This window comes from Leucoraja erinacea, chromosome 3 (assembly GCF_028641065.1).
Source record: "Leucoraja erinacea ecotype New England chromosome 3, Leri_hhj_1, whole genome shotgun sequence".
In the NCBI taxonomy this organism is placed as follows: Eukaryota; Metazoa; Chordata; class Chondrichthyes; order Rajiformes; family Rajidae; genus Leucoraja; species Leucoraja erinaceus.
Genome location: NC_073379.1, coordinates 70,356,729 through 70,375,204, shown reverse-complemented (window position 1 = coordinate 70,375,204; position 18,476 = coordinate 70,356,729). Strand labels below are relative to the sequence as shown.

The window sequence follows — 18,476 nt, the reverse complement described above, 5'->3', positions numbered from 1 at the left end:
CAAACCTCTACCAAAGTGTGTCCTCCATCCTCCATCCTCCGCTCTGTCCCATACATCTCAGTGGCAGAAGTCAGATCTGCTTTCACAAGGGTCTACCCTCGATAAAAGGTTGGTCCGGATGGAGTTCCTGGACAGCTTCTGAAACTGTGCACCAATTAAAAGGTAACAAGTCTTCTACTCCGTCTGTTTCAAGGAAATCTCCATCATTTAGTCCCAAAGAAAAACAAAGTGCACTGTCTCAATGACCACCATCCAAGAGTTCTAACATCAACTATAATGAAGCGCTTTAAAAGAGTGATAATGGCCTGCATTTGCACCACGTCCATATAATCTATACCCACTGAAATTCATGTGCAGAAAAAATGGCATCTCCCTTGTACTACATTCAGCCCTGGATCACCTTGACAATAAGAAGACCTACTTCAGGATGCAATTCATTGATTACACCTCAGCCTTCAAAACCATAATTTCAAATAGGATAATCTCTAAACCTCTGGATTTTTGACTCAGGCCTCCATCAGCAACCTGCTCCTGGACCTTTTGATCAGCAGACAGTTTGGATTGGTCATAACATTTCCTCCACCCTGACCCTCAACACTGATGCCCCTTAAGATTGTCATGATCCGTCTCTTGTTCTACTCCCTGTACATCCATGACTGTCTGAGCAAGTACAATGCCAACTCGATTTTTATGTTCAGTTCGATCTACAATAATGAGATAAAGTACAGGAAATATACAAAGAACCTAGTGTCATGACAATGACCTAGCCCTTAATGTCAGCTGGACAAAAGAGTTGGTTGATAATCTCAGGAAGCAAGGGGGTGATCACAACCCTGTCCTCATCAGCAGAGCTGCTGTGGAGATGGTCGACAGCTTCAACTTCTTTGGCATTCATATCACCAGCAACCTAACCTGCTTCCTTCACACTGATGTGAGGATTAAGAAAGTGCATCAGATTTACCATATCCACAAAGATTCTCTTGAACTTCTACAGGAAGTATTCTGACATGATCCATCTCAACCTAGTGTGGCAACTGCTCTGCTGTTGACCACCTGAATGAAAGTGGTGAACACATCTAAGTCCATCAGTGGCTCGTCACTTCCATCCAGTCCATCTTCTCGGTGTGTTGAATCAGGAAGGTAAAAAGTATTGTTCAGGAAGCCTGTCACCCTGGCCATTTCCTTTTCTCTGCACTATCTTCTGGGAGAAGATTTAGGAGTTGAAACCAGGATATCTAGGAATTAAGTACAATTTCTCTACTGCTGTCTGACTCTTGAACCAGTCGTAACCTTTTATATCCCATTCCCAGCGGTGCTTACCCTTAATTCTACCTCATTCGGTTATTGCATTCTTGTACTCTCATATTCCTTATAGTTCTTGGATGTTGCATTACAATCTTGCACCATTCTCCTTTTCTGCACTCATTTATTGTTGGAAATATTGTTGCATATATCATCAGGTATTTATTGTTACATATGTCATCACTGTATGTATACTGGTTACTTTCTAAGCTCCATGCAAACAAGGAATTTCATGGCACCCTGGGGTACATGCGAATAAATTATTGTACTCAAAGCACTAGATCATGTTTCACCCCTTGCAGCATATTGTAAATAAATCACAGACTCTCTGTGTACATAATTTGCAAGATCATTGAGATCGCTGAAAGATTGACATACAGCTCGACACCGTAAGCAAGCTTTCACTGTATTTACTCAATCCTTACAGATTGCAGCATCATGTTTCTCATATATAATATGATCACTTAAATTTTTGATGTTAATTTGATGTCATAAAGTTATGATGACCAGGATTAAGATTTGAAAAATTACATTTGAAGCAATTGAAGGCGCTCCCGTGTGGGCGGCCCGGCTCCCGGCTGGAAGGTGCTCCCGTGAGGACGGCCCGGCTCCCGGCTGGAAGGCGCTCCCGTGGGGGCGGCCCGGTGCGGGGCTGAGACGCTCCCGTGAGGGCGGCCCGGTGCGGGGCGGAGACGGTGCTTCGGTGGCTGAGGCGGCGTTCTGGCGGCGGTGACCTGAAACCGGGGCTGGAAGGCGCTCCCGTGAGGACGGCCCGGCTCCCGGCTGGAAGGTGCTCCCGTGAGGACGGCCCGGCTCCCGGCTGGAAGGCGCTCCCGTGGGGGCGGCCCGGTGCGGGGCGGAGACGGTGCTCCGGTGTCTGAGGCGGCGTTCTGGCGGCGGCGACCTGAATCCGGGGCTCGGCCGCGGGCCAGTGGATGACATCGTCGGGAGCTCGCGGGTCACAGGTTGATGCCTGTTTTCCGGAGCTCCCGTGGCAACAGCTGCATCCGCTGGACTGGAGGGCGGCAGCTTCGACCACCCCCGGGCCGCGGAGCTTGAACCGCGGGACTGACTTACCATCGCCCGGTGGGGTATCGCCTCAGCGCAGAGGGAGAAGAGGAGGGAAGAGACAGCAACCCTAAGACTTTTGCCTCCATCACAGTGAGGAGGTGCTTGGTGAACTCACTGTGATGGATGTTAATTTGTGTTTATTGTGTGTTGTTTATTATTACATGTATGGCTGCAGGCAACGACATTTCGTTCAGACCAGAAGGTCTGAATGACAAATAAAGGATTCAATTCAATTCAATTCAATTGAGTCTTATATTTTTTATAATAGTGCCTTACCTTGTAATCTGTGTCCTTACATTGAAATCAAGGGAACGCATTGACCGTAACACTTCTATACAGCCTAGATACTGTAAAGAAAATGAAAATGACATCAATATATTTTTTCAATAATCATGTTTGAATGATTTTTGATAAGCTCTAGAATATTAATCACTTTTTTCCATATGTCATTCGAATAACAATTTATTTCTAGTTAATTAATTTCTTGTGTTTTCTACATGTGAAATCATTTTAATAACTATTACTGACATTTATATAGCATTTACAATCAGTAAAATATCACAATTCATTTGGTAAGAATATTAACAGCCATATTTGCCAACAAACTTGCTCCAAGAGGTAGGTTTTACGGTTGTAATTCATGTATTGTTTGAAACCTCTGCACAATAACATACTCTTTTACTTCCTTGGCATTAATGGATACACCTCCAGTGCTGCCATTACCACCCTTATGCCCCTGTCCCACTTAGGAAACCTGAATGGAAACCTCTGGAGACTTTGCACCCCACCCAAGGTTATGGAAGGTAGTGGAAAGTAAGACCTGCAACCTCCGGCAACCACCTTCAACTAGCATCGCAACCGGCTTCGACTAAAAAATTTCCGATTTTTAAAGCGGCACCCTAATTTTAGTTGCAGCCGGTTTTTAATTTTTTGAAATAATCGCCGGAACATAGAAGATGTGGAAACCACTTTCAACCATTAGGGAGACTGACAATAACCTCCGGGAACCGCATGGAAACCTTGGGAGGGGCGCAAAGTCTCCAGAGGTTTCCGTTCAGGTTTCCTAAGTGGGACAGGGGCATAAGACACCTTTCCACATTAAGGATGCTGTATCAGTCTAGGGAACCTTCATTGCACTCGCTCCATGGCAAGTATATTTCTTCTTAGATAAGATGATCCCAACTGCACAAAATATTGCAAGTACGGTTTCAACTAGACATCCTTGCTTGTGTATTCAAATTCCCTAATGATATCACTGTGTTGCCACCATAATATATAACTTTGTTATAACATAGTAGTATGTTATTTTACTATTATGATGGTGTTGGAGAAATATAAATCCTTTAATAATAAATATGGGCCTATAAATGCAGATACATACTACTGTTTTTTCCCAACATCATGCACCTGAAAATTCACTTAACTTCAGAACGAATTGCAATTGCAGCTATTTTCAAATGGAATCCCAACAGTTGAGAAGTTCTATCAGATAATTTTGGTTGAAATTCATTCTTTCTTTCTTAATGTCAGTCACACATGGGATTCTCATTGACAGCCTTGTTTATAGCATATCCCGTGGTCATCCCAGATTTATCCTATCCAAGACGTTCTCCTCCCCATCCTTTTTACAGCTTACAAGCAGAATCTCCAGCTGTGGATGGTACTGGTATTGGTTTGTTATTGTGTAAGGTACTGTGGTAAACCTTTGTGTACGTGCTATTGAAATAAATCAGATAATACCACACATGATGGGGAGGAATCGGAGAAGTGCTTCCAAGCCCTCAAATACATGTATTGTCTTTCTGCTGACTAGATAGCACACAACAAATGCTACTCTCAGCACCTCAGTACATGTGACAATAAACTAAACTGTAAACTATAAACTCTTCTTGCTCCTGTAAACTCTGGCAGAACCAGCAAAAGAATTTCCCTATGAGCGTGATGTTATCATAACAGGAAAAGTGACACAAAGGATTTTTCAGTAATCTATCACAATATTCATATAAGCTCCAAGCCGATAAATCATACCATCAACAATTCAAGATGTAAGTGGATGAACAGATGACCCTGTGGTCATGAGATGAGTTCCCACCTCCACAGAACTCCACATTTTAATTAGTTTATACAATCATATTTCAATAGCAAACATTCAGGATAATTTTTGTATCTGTTTTCACACCAATAGGAGCATCCTTAATGAGATTGCTGTAAGCCTCCAAAAGCGGGTAAGTTGCTGTATTCCAAATGTTTCGGACCAGGGATGGGTTGAATTCTTATCTGATCAACAAAACCTTTCATGCTGCAGGCAATGTAACCACATAACCACCAGCATAATTGTTTCTGACACTTTAACCATTAGTTTTGCTTTGGCCCCAAATGGGAATTCACTCCCACTGGCAAAGGTTCCTTCAGCAGTCAAAATTCACTGAGACAGGAGACCCGGGCATTAAATAAAGTCAAGGATGTGGGAAAATGTTCATGTTTCTTTCACTCCATTATAACTTCTCATGCTCTAAGCTTAAACTTCAAGAAATGTTTCATAATATTTCTGCACTTCATAAAGATATCCAGGATCAAGCAAATCATTTTATCTTAATGTTACCAAAAACTATTATAGAGTAAACACGTGGTGAGGTAACCTCAAAAAAGAAGTTTAATAAGTTGTACCCTCGATTCTTACACATCCACTTGTTTTATTGATTTTCAAAACTCACTAATTCTCTAAACTCTACACCAAGGATGATTTGCAAGGTTCCACATCTGGACCAGAATCGTGCAAAACTGCAAATATGTCATGAAAGTTGAAAAATTTATTACCGTTTAACAGTTAATCAGTATGCATAATTAAATCAGCCAAAGAAGGAAATAACATCTGTGGAGACAGAAATAAAGTTCACATATCAGGTTGATGACCCATCAGACCAAGGAAAAATTATAACTCCACCAAATTTTAGCTTTTGGAGTTCTGGTCATCGACTGGAAACATTAAATTATTTTTGACTCCACAAGTGCTGCCAGAACTGGTTAGGATTTCCTCTTTGCATTTCAAATTTTCAATATCTGCAGTGATTTCTGTTTTGATTATTAATTACTGCATTAAATCACCAGGCATGATATTCCTTGTTTCCAAATTTAAAGGAAAAAACAGCTATTTTTTATTGTTTAAAACTAATTTATATTTCAGTATTTTAAATATCATATTAGCATAAGTTTTACAGTACAGTGACATTTTGAGGTAATCATATATGAAACATTTTGATGGAAAATACATTGATAACATTTAAGTTGAAAGATAATTTGTCTAACTTGAAACATTAGCCTGCTTTCAACAAATAAATATAAAATTCATCCACCACTGCAAATATTTTAATCTTTTAAACATATGCCCAGGAATGGCCAGAAGTTGCTCTGATGGCTAAGCAGTAACAAAGCTGAGTCCTTAGTACAAACATGAACAAAAATGGGAGGATTAAGGGCCTGTCCCACTTTCACGACCTAATTTACAACTTCTGCTGAGTTTGCCCTTGACTCATACTCGCAGCATGTCACAAGGTTGTAGGAGGTCGTAGGTAGGTCATAGGTAGGTTGTGATGCTAGTTGTAGGTAATCGTGGCATCAAGTAGGTAGGGGCGTTTTTTCAACATGATGAAAGATTTTCACAAGTAAAAAAGGTTGTGAATTAGGTCGTGAAAGTGGGCAGGGCCTTTAGGTCTCATAGCCCACTGAACCCTCTCCACCATTGAACAAAGTAACAAAACGGCCTGCAGGTTTGCAATATATGAAATCCCTGGGTCTGCTGGTTTCTAAACGTTTTCCTATGAAGGAATCAGATATAGACTATACTGAATATTCAGGATCTGATGGTGAACATTATAGTTTCCATTACAGCTTGAGCAGCTCTACTTTGTAACTGTCTCTATATCTCGTGATTCCCTTTGAGCCCAATAATATATAAATGTCAGGTGTAATTATATTCAGCAAGTGGGCACCATTGCACTTTCGGGCAGAGAATTCAAAAAGTAAACAAAGACATTTCTGTTCATTTCAGTCTTTAATACCTGATCTCTTATCTTGAAACTGTCTCCTAAACCTTCCAGCTAGGGAAAACAGCCTGTTACGATTTACCCATTGAAACGCCAATGATTATGGGCCCATCCACAGAACAACAACTCTACTGCAGGAATCAACCTAGTAAACCATTTATTGTGCACAGAAACCAAGCTACACACCTTGTTTTCGATGTTAGGTACCTCAAAGCCCTGCACAATTGAAGGACACTCTTAACTTAGTAACTCCTAGTAAAATAGACGGATTTACCATTTACCTTCTGCATCACTTCCCATACCTGCAATTTTACTGCTGTACTTTCTGTACAAATTACCAGACACCCAAAACTGCTTTCAGGATCACAATATATGACATCCCCGTGTCACTGATTTTTGACAGTTATCCTGTAAATTAATCCGAACAGACTATACTAAAGCTTCAGGATTTGCTGGTGAACATTATAGCAGGAGAAACATCCACAAGCATCTACAATGGGTGCTCAGACATGGTCCGTTTGCTGGAAATGGTATTAGTGAGGCTATATTACACAGCTAGTAACACAAAGGGCTGAAATTATAATTCAGGCAATATTTTTTATCTCAGCACGACAGAGCAAGAACTTAAATTTGGTCATTTAAATAAGAACCAAGTAACTGTAATAAAGGCCATGAAATTACCTGATTCTCAGAACAAAAAACAGTCTGGTTGACAATGTAAGGGCATTTGGCATTAGTAGCACAAGGTCTCCGTGTGACTCCCATCATAATGAGCTTGTTTCTTTTCACTATCCTTTGAATTGGCTAAAGATAACACTGAATTTTACTTCGGAGTCACGTGAGTGATTCCGTGAAGAAGCCCGTCCCAGGACGCGTTGCGGCATTACGTTTCAGCAGGCCAAGCGGCAGCACGGGAGACAGGGCTCCCGCAGAAACGAGAAAAGTTAAAGTTTAGGTAAGTACTTACCTTTACTTTACAGCCTTTGCGTCTGTTTGCTCCCTGCAGGGCAAGCAAGCCGCCCTTGGACTCCTGGAGGAGTTTTTTCCGTTGTCGGGAGGGGAAGACGCAACTAGGACTCACCGGCGGACCATGGTGCGGGTGCCGGTAAGCTGTCCTCAGGGGCGACATCGGCGCAGGGCTAGCACTGCGCTGGGGTTCCCCTCAGTCCTCGCTCGCCCTCAAGGACTGTCCAGGTGAGGCAGGCAGGCGGGCGGGTGGAGGCTTCCGACTTTTGCTGGAGCCGTTAAGGGGACCCACGGAGCAGTGCTGGCGTAGAGTGCGCTGCAGCCCGAGTGCAGCAGCCCGAGGAGAGAGAGAGAGGGAGGACCGCTAATCAGCGCCCCGCTCCCGACTCTGTACCAAGCCCGTCAGCATCAGCTGCGGGCTGGGAGGGAAATGCTGCACCTGCCCGACGAAACGACGTCTTGGGCAGCAACAGGTGGTAGGACCGCTTAGGGGGCGGTCCACAAACCCGACACCGGGACCTAGCCAGCCCGCTAGCGCCTGAGCAACGGGCTGGATGTGTGGAAAACCCGGCGGTGGAGCCAACATCAGACTGGGAAGTCTCTCCACCCAGGAGGAGGAGAGACTGCCGCCTGAACTACAGGAGCAGCTCTTGGGCATTCCAAAGGTAAGTTTGCAGTTGTGTTTTTATTACATAGTTCAGCAACACAACGCAAACCTTGCAAAGAGGTACTGCCCCGCTCCAACTATACCAGCGGGGCAGCAACCGGCGGCAGCGTCGCTCGCAGAGCGTTTTTCGCTATCCCTGACACCGAAGCCAAGCCAGTCTCGCCAGAGCCTGCACGGCGGACTGGGAAAGGGGCTAGGAAGCCAAACGGCCGGTCGCCTCCGACTCGTCGGAGGGGGGAAATGTCCACCCCAAAGCGGGGGAGAGACAGCCGCCTAAGCTGCATCCAGCAGCTATTGGAGGGGATGGTCTACCGAGAGCAGCAGCGCTCTCGGACAGACAGGACAGGCGCCCCCTCCATGGTGCTGAGTCCGGCACCTCCCTTTGCGACCTCGGACCAGGAATGGGAGGTTAGCATTGGTGACCAGGGGCAGGCTGGTCTGAGTATGGGGCAGGCGGAAGGAGCCGAAAGAGAGCAAGGTGTGCAGGAAGAGCTGCTAGGGGTTGTAAGCCGCTTTGTCGCTACCCCACGGGTTGGAGCACCGCTGGAGCCAAGGATGGCTGCCAGCATAAATCATCTCTAAAACAAACCTCTGCACGGACAGATTTGGAGAGAGGAGGTCACACTACAGCGCATACTTCGCCTCCTCACGGCGGCTATAAAAGCCTATGCGCGGGGAGTCGAGATCGTAGAGATGACCACTCACCAACAGGATGTCCTGGCACTCATGTGCACGACACAATATGAGTTGGATAACCTAAGAAGAGACAACATCAAGCCGGCCCTCAATCCTAAATTTGCAGGTTTATGCAAAACTCCATCAGTAGAGACCGACTCATTCTTATTTGGGAAGGACTTGAACAAACAGCTCAAAGAGATGGAGGAGGCGTCCAAGACCTTTAGCCTCATGAGGGCACCACCGGCAGTGAACATACCAAAGCTCTTCATTCCACCCAGGCGGCAGCACACCACTGTATCTACCAGTCGGCGGCCCGAACATCCGACTGGTCAAAGCTGTGGGCCGCACTATCCCCAGAGACCTTTTTTAGGTCAGGGCCTGCAGCGGACCCCCTGGAAAATGCGCCTCCCCCCAACATCGCCAGCACGTCGACAGGGAAGAACACTCAAAAAGAAAAAATCACAACCCCGCCAATAACCATGGAGGTAGGTGGGTCTGGTTCCTACCAGCATATAGAGCGCTTTCTTGGACTATCTTGGCTTTCATATTAATTCAGTCCACGTAACTATAATGTTGCCAAGAGACAACATAGTTGAATTGGCACAAACAAGGGACAAATTAATGGTCAAACTACCAACTACTCGACAAATAACAGAGTAATTGGGGGAAAAGGATACCATTTTCTGTCTACATGATTCAGATGTTAGTATCAAGAACAACATATAGGTTGTCATTGAGCATCTCATGAAGTTACCGACTGAAATAATATCAGAAAGACAGTGGTGGAGCACTTACACTGGGCATTAAGTATCTAAAAATGCTCGGGTGAAATTCATGAGTTTAAGCACTTGCATGTATGGGTATAAATAAACTACACTATGGAGGTGGCCTATATTAACCATATGGCAGCATAAAGTCGGTATCATATGACAAGTTGGTCAAAACAATTTGGCAATGGTATATCCATAGAGGTATTGGACTATCAACAACTTACCTGCCTGGTAAGCAAAATACAGTGACAGACACCAGGTCACAAAAATTAAGGACAACATCAAGTAGATGTGTTCATATAAAGTTTAACAAAGCTATCAAGCTATACCATGCATTTCATTGTCTCTGTACTGCACACTGACAATGACAATTAAAATGGAATGTGAATCTGATATCGATTATTTGCATCAATGCTATATCACCAGAGGTTCGGGGATGTCCTATGTATGTCGCGGGGGGAAACCAGACCCTGGGGCAGTGGAATCCTCATATATATTAAAAAAAAAAAAAAAAAAAAAAATTTCTCTGGGACAGATAGTGCCAGCAGAAAGCTTGTCAGCTATATATATTAACTTTTCTGACCTATAGGTCATGTTGTCATTCAACAATATATTTATAATATTGATAGACAAATGCGTTCATGTTGCATTGGTGAAATTAATTCTATGTATTTTTTCCTTTCTGCCTCACCAATCGAGAACAACGCACAGTACAAAAGGATTCTGTTTCAGAACTTACGCTATGACATGATTGTTGGAACTTGCATGGAGTTTTTCCAGTACCCAGGATTATTAACAATCGGAGCCGGGCACAAATCAACTGTGCCATGAGAAAATAAGCTCCTGAGCTGCAGATTCTGTGCAAGCCTCTGGGACTGGGATTGTTATACTGAACAATCAACTTGCATGGAGTTTTTCCAGTACCCAGGATTATTAACAATCGGAGCCGGGCACAAATCAACTGTGCCATGAGAAAATAAGCTCCTGAGCTGCAGATTCTGCGCAAACGTCTGGGACTGGGATTGTTATACTGAATAATCGACACCATGTCAGCACCCTTTTGAACATCCACTGGACTACAACACTTGTCCAGCATCAAGAGAAGTACTGCAAGGATAAAGGGGAAAACCTACTCATCCGAATCAGGTACTACGAACTGGAATTCCTGGAGAACCTTCATCATGATGAAGGATTCGGCTACAGTGCCATCAACACAGCTAGAATTGCCCTGCCTGTTCTTTTTCAAAACAGCTACAGGACAACAGGCCATGGGGTCACTGGCTGGTGGTAATGAAGGGTATTAAAACTCTAAACCCCTAGACAATGTACACCTATATATGGGATGTCACAGTGGTTAACCACACTTCAGGGGATCCCACCAGCCAGAGTCCGAAACCTGAACCTTCTATGCACTAAAACATATGTTAAAGGCACATGGAGCAGCACAGAGGGTCCAGTCACTACTCCTATTTCAACTGGACACCATGCTCACAGCTTCAGACCAGATCTCTATCATTTGTCCAGGGAATGGTCAAACCAGACCAGGAATACTTTATCCAGTCATAAAATCCGGGCTTACCCGCCAGAGAACACGGTAATGTACCAAGACCATTTTTTACCTTACATAGACACAACCTAATTATGCGAGGGAGATGAAAAGCCTTGTGGGTTGGTTACAAAAAACCTTGTGGTCGGGTAACAAGCCTTTTTTGAAATGGCTCAAGCAGGTTAAAGCTCTTGGGATAAAACTAACATGTCAAAGTTGTCATCCCACAGGAGAAGCTTCCACGTCAACGGCAAAAGAATGGACGTACCTATAAACCACATCCTGGCTCCAGCAGAATAGTGGGGGTAAAACGTTCAGAGAGAAATAATTTATTATAAACTGTTGACAAAACCTGTTTTTCATTTGCAGGAAAGATTCCAATCTGCAAATATTCAAATTAGCCAAGGGGAGCATTTTAAAATTCTTCAGTGTTATTGTAAAATACCATTGGGTTTTTCTATAAACAGAATCATTGGTTGATTATGATAACACGCTTCCTCCCTCAAAGGCTTCGGCAGCGAGTGATATAAACTGTTACACGGTTTGAAATCACAGAGCTTTGAAATCTTCACGGAATCACTCACGTGACTCTGAAGTAAAATAGTAAGATTAAACGAGAACTTACCAGTTTGAAGTTTGATCTGTATTTTATGAGGAGTTACGATGAGGGATTACGTGCCCTCCGCTCCCACCCTCATTACATGGATCAAACTGATAATTGATGTCTCTTTATTCTTCACTATGTTACTTCAAATACGTGTCTGTCTGTGATTCCACACCGCTGCTTTGAAGTTATGCCGCAACGCGTCCTGGGACGGGCTTCTTCACGTAATCCCTCATCGTAACTCCTCATAAAATACAGATCAAACTTCAAACTGGTAAGTTCTCGTTTAATCTTACTATTATAATAAACTATCAATAAAAACAACAAAAATTAAGCCAGATGGATAACAAACATGGACTTAGGCTCAAGGTTGCAAAGGAATTGCAAAGGCTTTAAAATCCACACAACCACGAAAAATAAAATTATCAAATTTGCAGATTCATATATTTCCTCCAATTTTCCAGCTGCTCCATCACCAATGTGCCATCTCCCTCTGGCAGCAGAAGGCAATGTAAACAAGGGGGAACAATTCAACACGATAGTCCCCACCAGACTGGCCGGGAAGCTAATGGAATTGGGGCTCAACACCTCCCTGTGTGCCTGGGTCCTGGACTTTCTCACCGCCAGGCCCCTGGTAGTCAAGATGGGAGGGAATACATCAAAATCCCTCACCCTGAGCACAGGATCGCCCCAGGGTTGCGTCCTCAGCCCCCTATTGTATTCCCTGTACACACATGACTGTGTAGCTAGGTTCAGCTCCAACTCAATAATTAAGTTTGCTGATGATACTGTGGTGGTGGGCCTGATCTCAGACAACGACGAGAAGGCCTACCGGGAGGAGGTGGCTGATCTAGCACTCTGGTGCCAGGATAACAGCCTCCTCTTGAACATCAAAAAAACGAAGGAGCTGATCATGGACTTTAGGAGGGCACATCATCCGAGGACATACATTCCATTGAGGATAAATGGGGATCCTGTGGATAGGGTGAACTGTTTTAAATATCTGGGAGTCCACATCTCCGAGGATATGACATGGGCATCACACGCCTCAGCACTCGTGAGTAAGGCAAGGCAGCGCCTTTACCACCTCAGGCAATTGAGGAAATTCAGAGTGTCTCCGAGGATCCTCCAGTGCTTCTACACAACGGCGGTGGAAAGCATCTTGTCTGGAAATATTACCATCTGGTTTGGGAATTGCTCTGCCAAGGACAAGAAGGCTCTGCAGAGAGTAGTACGTTCGGCCGAACGCACTATGGGAACTTCACTCGCCCCCCTGCAGGAACTATACAACAGGAGGTGCAACCAGAGCAAATAAAATCATGGGAGACCCCTTCCACCCTTGCAACGGACTGTTCCAGCTGCTACGGTCAGGCAAACGCCTCCGTTGCCATGCGGTGGGAACGGAGAGGTTGAGAAGGAGTTTCTTCCCAGAGGCCATTCGGACTGTAAACGCCTATCTCACCAGGGACTAACTCTACTGACCGTTTTTCCTTCCATTATTTATTATGTAAAAGAATATGTGTTATGATTGTGTTTATAATTTGTTTAGTTGTTTGGTTGTTTGTCTTTTGCATAAAAGTCCGCGAGCATTGCCACTTTCATTTCATTGCACATCTCGTATGTGTATGTGACAAATAAACTTGACTTGACTTCTAAATTGGATATAAGAAAAGACAGATCTGAGGAGATATCTGCTCAATCATTGAAGGTGGAAGGGCAGGTGAACAAAGTGGTTTAAAACAGCATATGGTGCTGAATTGTTTAGAGTACAAGATCAAATAGTTCATAATCAATCTTTGGAAAACACTGGGGTCTATCCTAACTGTAGCGCAGTATCTAGGCTGGGTGGCATTGTTTCAGAAAGAAATAAAGGTTTTGAAAAAAAATTGCGAATTTCCAAATGATTCTATGGGTGAGGGACTTAATACCGATTGATGGACTGGACAAGTGTAGTTGTCCAAGGAGGGTATCTGATAGTACATAAAATCACAGATAGATAGAGAAAAATTATTGCCAGTGTAGACGGCTTAAGAATTATAAGCAAAGAAAAAAGGTGACAGGGAAATAATCAAGTGTCACAAGAAAGTTTTGTTTTGACACAGTGGGTGGTTAAGGTCTAAGGTCACTGCCAGGGGTAATAGTGGAGGCTGAGTTAATTATGGTGTTCAGGAAAAATTGCTGGACAACAACCTAAAATAAAAAATAATTTGTAGGATTATGGATAGAGATCAGAGGATGGGACTATTCTTAAAAAGAGTCCAACAGATGTGACGGACTGAATAATCACCATCCTGGATGTAATTGTGTAAAATATGAACAAAAATACTGAATTCCAGAGATGGTTAAAACAAGTGCTCTATACATTAAGCAACAAATAGTCAAGTATGAAAATATTTTAATTAAAAAAAAACGTTATTATTTATGATTCCTCCACTGGCAGAGAATCGACATGGACACCTTCTCCATGAACATGACTTTCACCGTCTTTTGCAGAAATGACTTAAATAACCTTACACTTCTGCATGTACAAAAATAAAAAAAAGTTTTAAAAAAATGCTGAAAATCTGATTTAAAAAGATAACATTTTGGAGTGACTCGTCTGATAAATTTGAATTGAAAATTGCTGGATGTTTGTAGCCCCGAAATGCAAATGTATCTTCATCTTCCAGATATTGAGGACCTGCTGGGCACTCCCAACTTTTTTTATTACAATATTTAATTTGCAAGTTCAGTCTACAGGTCTGGATGTATTCTAACAGCAGAGGAGGATTACATAACTCATGAATAGGTATATTCTGAAAATACAGAAGTTATATAAGGATCTGTCGGCTGTGAAATTCACAATATGTTCTTTTGAAATGCAGAAGCAACGGATTTCTAAATTGCAGAATAACTGAGTGAGTCACGAATGATTCACCAGAGAATCACAGCTATTTAACTTTAGACTTGTTTATAATCTTTTTCCGCCTTGCTAATCTGTATCAACAACATGAAGCATTTTAAGTACCTTTAAGGTAGAAAGCCATTGGAAAATGCTGCAGAGAGGCGTTATGAGAAAAAAAATATTAGCCTAAAGAAGAAAGGAATGAAAAGTTTTGTCAAGCTGTGAGTTACTTCGTGGATCTTGAAGCAGAAATAAGAAATAGAGGGGGTCAGGAAGAGGATTCCAGTATATGAGGCTTAGAATGCTACGGGAAGTCTACAGGTGGGGCAAAGCCAAAGATACTAGAGGATCTTTATGTTGCTTTATGGAATTATGTGGTGGTTAAACATTTTATAAAAATGTGAAGAGTGCAGGAGCACCATGTTATCTATCATAGAGTGTCTTCCTATTACCCTCTGCCTACGTTTTTATAGGCAGTAGAATTAACACATTTAGTTGCAACAAAATCCTTGGAATCCTTCAGTAAGTCATGAAAGTTGTACATAATGCAGCCATGATGCTCCAGTGGTGATGGAAATGTTTAAAATGGAGGATAAGGTATTGAATATCTTGTCCTGGAGGGTAACAACTCCTTTGTTTGATGCTGAAGCTGCATTCAATCAGGTAAATGTAGATTATTCAATCATACTTCTGACATGCCTTTTCAAGATTCAAGATTCAAGAGAGTTTATTGTCATGTATTCCTGATAGGACAATGAAATTCTTGCTTTGCTTCAGCACAACAGAACATAGTAGGCATGACTACAGAACAGATCACTGTGTCCTTATACCCTATATAAATATATCAATTTTAGATGACGGAAAGGCTTTGAGGAATCAAGACTACACCCATTGTAAGATGATTGATTTGGATTTATTATTTATGTGCCGACTGAAGCAAGGAATTCTCTCCATGTTGGAAAAACCAGCTTTTATTTTCCAAAGAAAATTAGTTTTTGCGTTGCGGTGATTAAAAAATAAGTAAATACTCAGAGCAGCAGAAATAGGTACTACCAAAGTAGTAATGCTTCCTTCCTAAATTAATCAATTTTGACAACTTATCCAACATTTTTTTAAATATTACTGCCTCAGTCTGTCTGTTAAACACTCTGTAAAGTGGAAGCAAAGCATTACTCTCCACTTTTGAAATTCATTGCAGTTAGTGCCACAAATCAGAAATTCACAAGCCTATTTCTGCTTTATCCCACATTTCATTAATCCTCAATTGTCTTTTTGTTTCCCAGTCTTTTTATTTCAACTGTTATTTCAGTTAGAACACCTCTGATTTTTCAAATGAATTTTTACTTTATATTGCAGACTAATTTTTCATTATTAAACTGAGTTTGCAAGATAAACATTTTTTTTGGTTAGAAATTTTGAAAGGCCAGGCACTAATGAACAGGTTACTCTCTGAACTTTAAACATTCAGCTTATCCCTGTTATTGAAATGACAGGCTAATCTATCAATGTTGTTTTTAGGTCAACAAATTCATCCACTAACATCAGAGCTGGTGATGCTAGTCATACCCTGAGGGCTCATCCAACACTGCACGTTTAATGACATTTTAGACCATATAACAGACTTTATAAAAATAAATAAGTATTTATACTTGTATAAATTATCACCATGTTCTAAAGGAGTCCTCGATTGCTTTTGCAAGTGAAATTGTTGTTTTTTACAACAAATATAATAGGAAGAATTACAATGCTGGTTTGAGAATAACTGTCTGTTATGATGAATAAGGGAGGTTATTTTGTCCATCTCGCCTTAACATTTCACTGTTTCTGTTGTCATATGCTTCCCTCTCTTCTCTCTGTAATTTTATTTGTCTTTTTTCTTTTACTTATAATGGATAGAATGGTGCTGGGCAAAATAATACGCCATCAGCTTCTTGTTCCATTGCGATCTTCAATGAATTTTCTCATTTATTTCATTAAATTCACTGCTTCCATTGCACATTGCTTCTATTTTGTTCCCTATGTTCCTTTTATCAACAAATAATCCTACCATTATAATTCTCTCACTGCAATCCTCTATCCTATCTGCCCAGTATCTTATTTCACTTTCTACTTTCCATCAAAGACCAAGAGAATATTAGAGGCCTGTTTCCTTTCATACATTTCCTTATTCTACTCCCTCTTCCATTCATTTCTCTGTCTCTCTGAAGAGATATTTTGTTTTCAAAATCAATTTATTTTTGGAAAACAGGCAGATTTGAAGAAATAAAATATTTGCAATTCTCTCTAATTATGCCTTCTCACTAAATTTTTCATTGCATGCTTGACTTTTTAAATCTCATATTCATAAAATTAAACAATTAAAACATAAATTATCAAACTGTCAATACAACTAAATGAGATTCAAAATTCAGAAGAGTGGCTGTTTTGAAAATGTAAATACCATTAAATAAAAAAATCATTGTGTGTATCTCTCTCACTCTACAAATTCCTCGCCTTTAATTTCGACCCTGTCTCTCCCATATCATTCAAGTTCAATCAGCCAATGCCCAGCAATGAATGAATTGTTGAGGATCTTGGATCAGGCTTATAATCTAGAACATCGTACAGTTTATAACTGCAGGATCAGTACTAGGATCATGGATTAGACAGGGTTAATAATAGCACCTTCAATTTTTTAATACAGGTTGAGGCCTTCAAGTCTGATAATAATTATAAAATACAAAACGATATTTAATAACTATGAAATATAGTAAAATGGGTGATTGTTTACTTTGAAATATTCTTTCGAATTTATTTAAATATTAGAATTTTTTATATTAAGAAATTCAAAAGATATTTGCACTGCATTTTGAGGTGATAAACAAAGAATGTTCAAGTGAGGGAGACTCTCTTTTCTTTTAATATTATTAGCTCAATATTCCCTGAAATCAGATACTGAGCCATACAATGAATTTGTAATTATGCTGTAACATTTTCAATACTAGTCAGCAATATGCTCTTATGATGCACATGCACATATGATACTGTCTAAAGTGGGCACAGGGTGAGATCAAAAATACCACGTTCTTGATCTGTCGTTTGAAAGAGACAGCGCATCAATTGAAAGATAGCAAAGACAATCAGTTAGATAAGTTTGATCATGTAATGCATTGTGTATTGTTTTGGTTTATATCGTTTATTTAAACCCTTATTTTGGACATTACAGATTTCAATCACCAAAAATATTTTATCAATTAAAAATACCTTAAGTCATAGTCATGTATATAAGAAAATGTAAATGGGAAAGTTTGATACAAAAATGAATAAAATCACAGAAATATTGAATCAAGTTGTGCAGACAGGAAATGTAAACATACACAATAGATATACTTTTAGAAGTAATAAATGAATAATTAGACCACAAGCTACATGGCCCATTTCATTCCAAAGATGTGATTTAATGACTGCCTTCAAGTTGCTTGCATTCCTTGAAGGAAATGCATTTTTGATGAGAATGAAAGTTATTTTATAACAGTAATATGAAAATCCAGTAGGACAATAGAGAATCTACCCTGTTACCTCCAGGACTTGAGTAAAAAGCTATACAGGAAAAGCAAGGATAGAAAATAAGAGGGAAATAAGATCGTATATGGAGTACAAACCATCAGGGTGATGTTCAAACAGGAACTGAAAGATGAATTAAAAGTTCCACCAAGGAACAGATCTACTTTATGATGGCAGCTATAGAGCAAAAAACTATGACATTTTGTTATTGACCTAGCTAACTCAGGAAAGATCCATACCCAGGTATTTGATCAATTTGTATAGATTATTCCAGCAGTGCACAATTGCAAACGCATTTTCCCAACAATGAAATGCTATGGAGAGGGTCAGAACTGGACCTAGGGTTGAGATTTTTGATTGGAGAAAGGCTAACTTTGAGGAGATGCAAAAGGATTTAAAATG

General features: G+C 41.1%; 1 protein-coding gene across 1 annotated transcript in view; it reads right to left on the bottom strand.

Moving 5' to 3' along the window:
- shc3 (SHC (Src homology 2 domain containing) transforming protein 3) overlaps positions 1-18,476 on the bottom strand; it is a 141,156-nt gene that overhangs the window by 81,049 nt on the left and 41,631 nt on the right. The window contains exon 2 of the mRNA XM_055632882.1: positions 2,650-2,720. Within this exon, the coding sequence (XP_055488857.1) occupies positions 2,650-2,720 (71 nt within the window). The remainder of the gene's footprint in view (positions 1-2,649; positions 2,721-18,476) is intronic.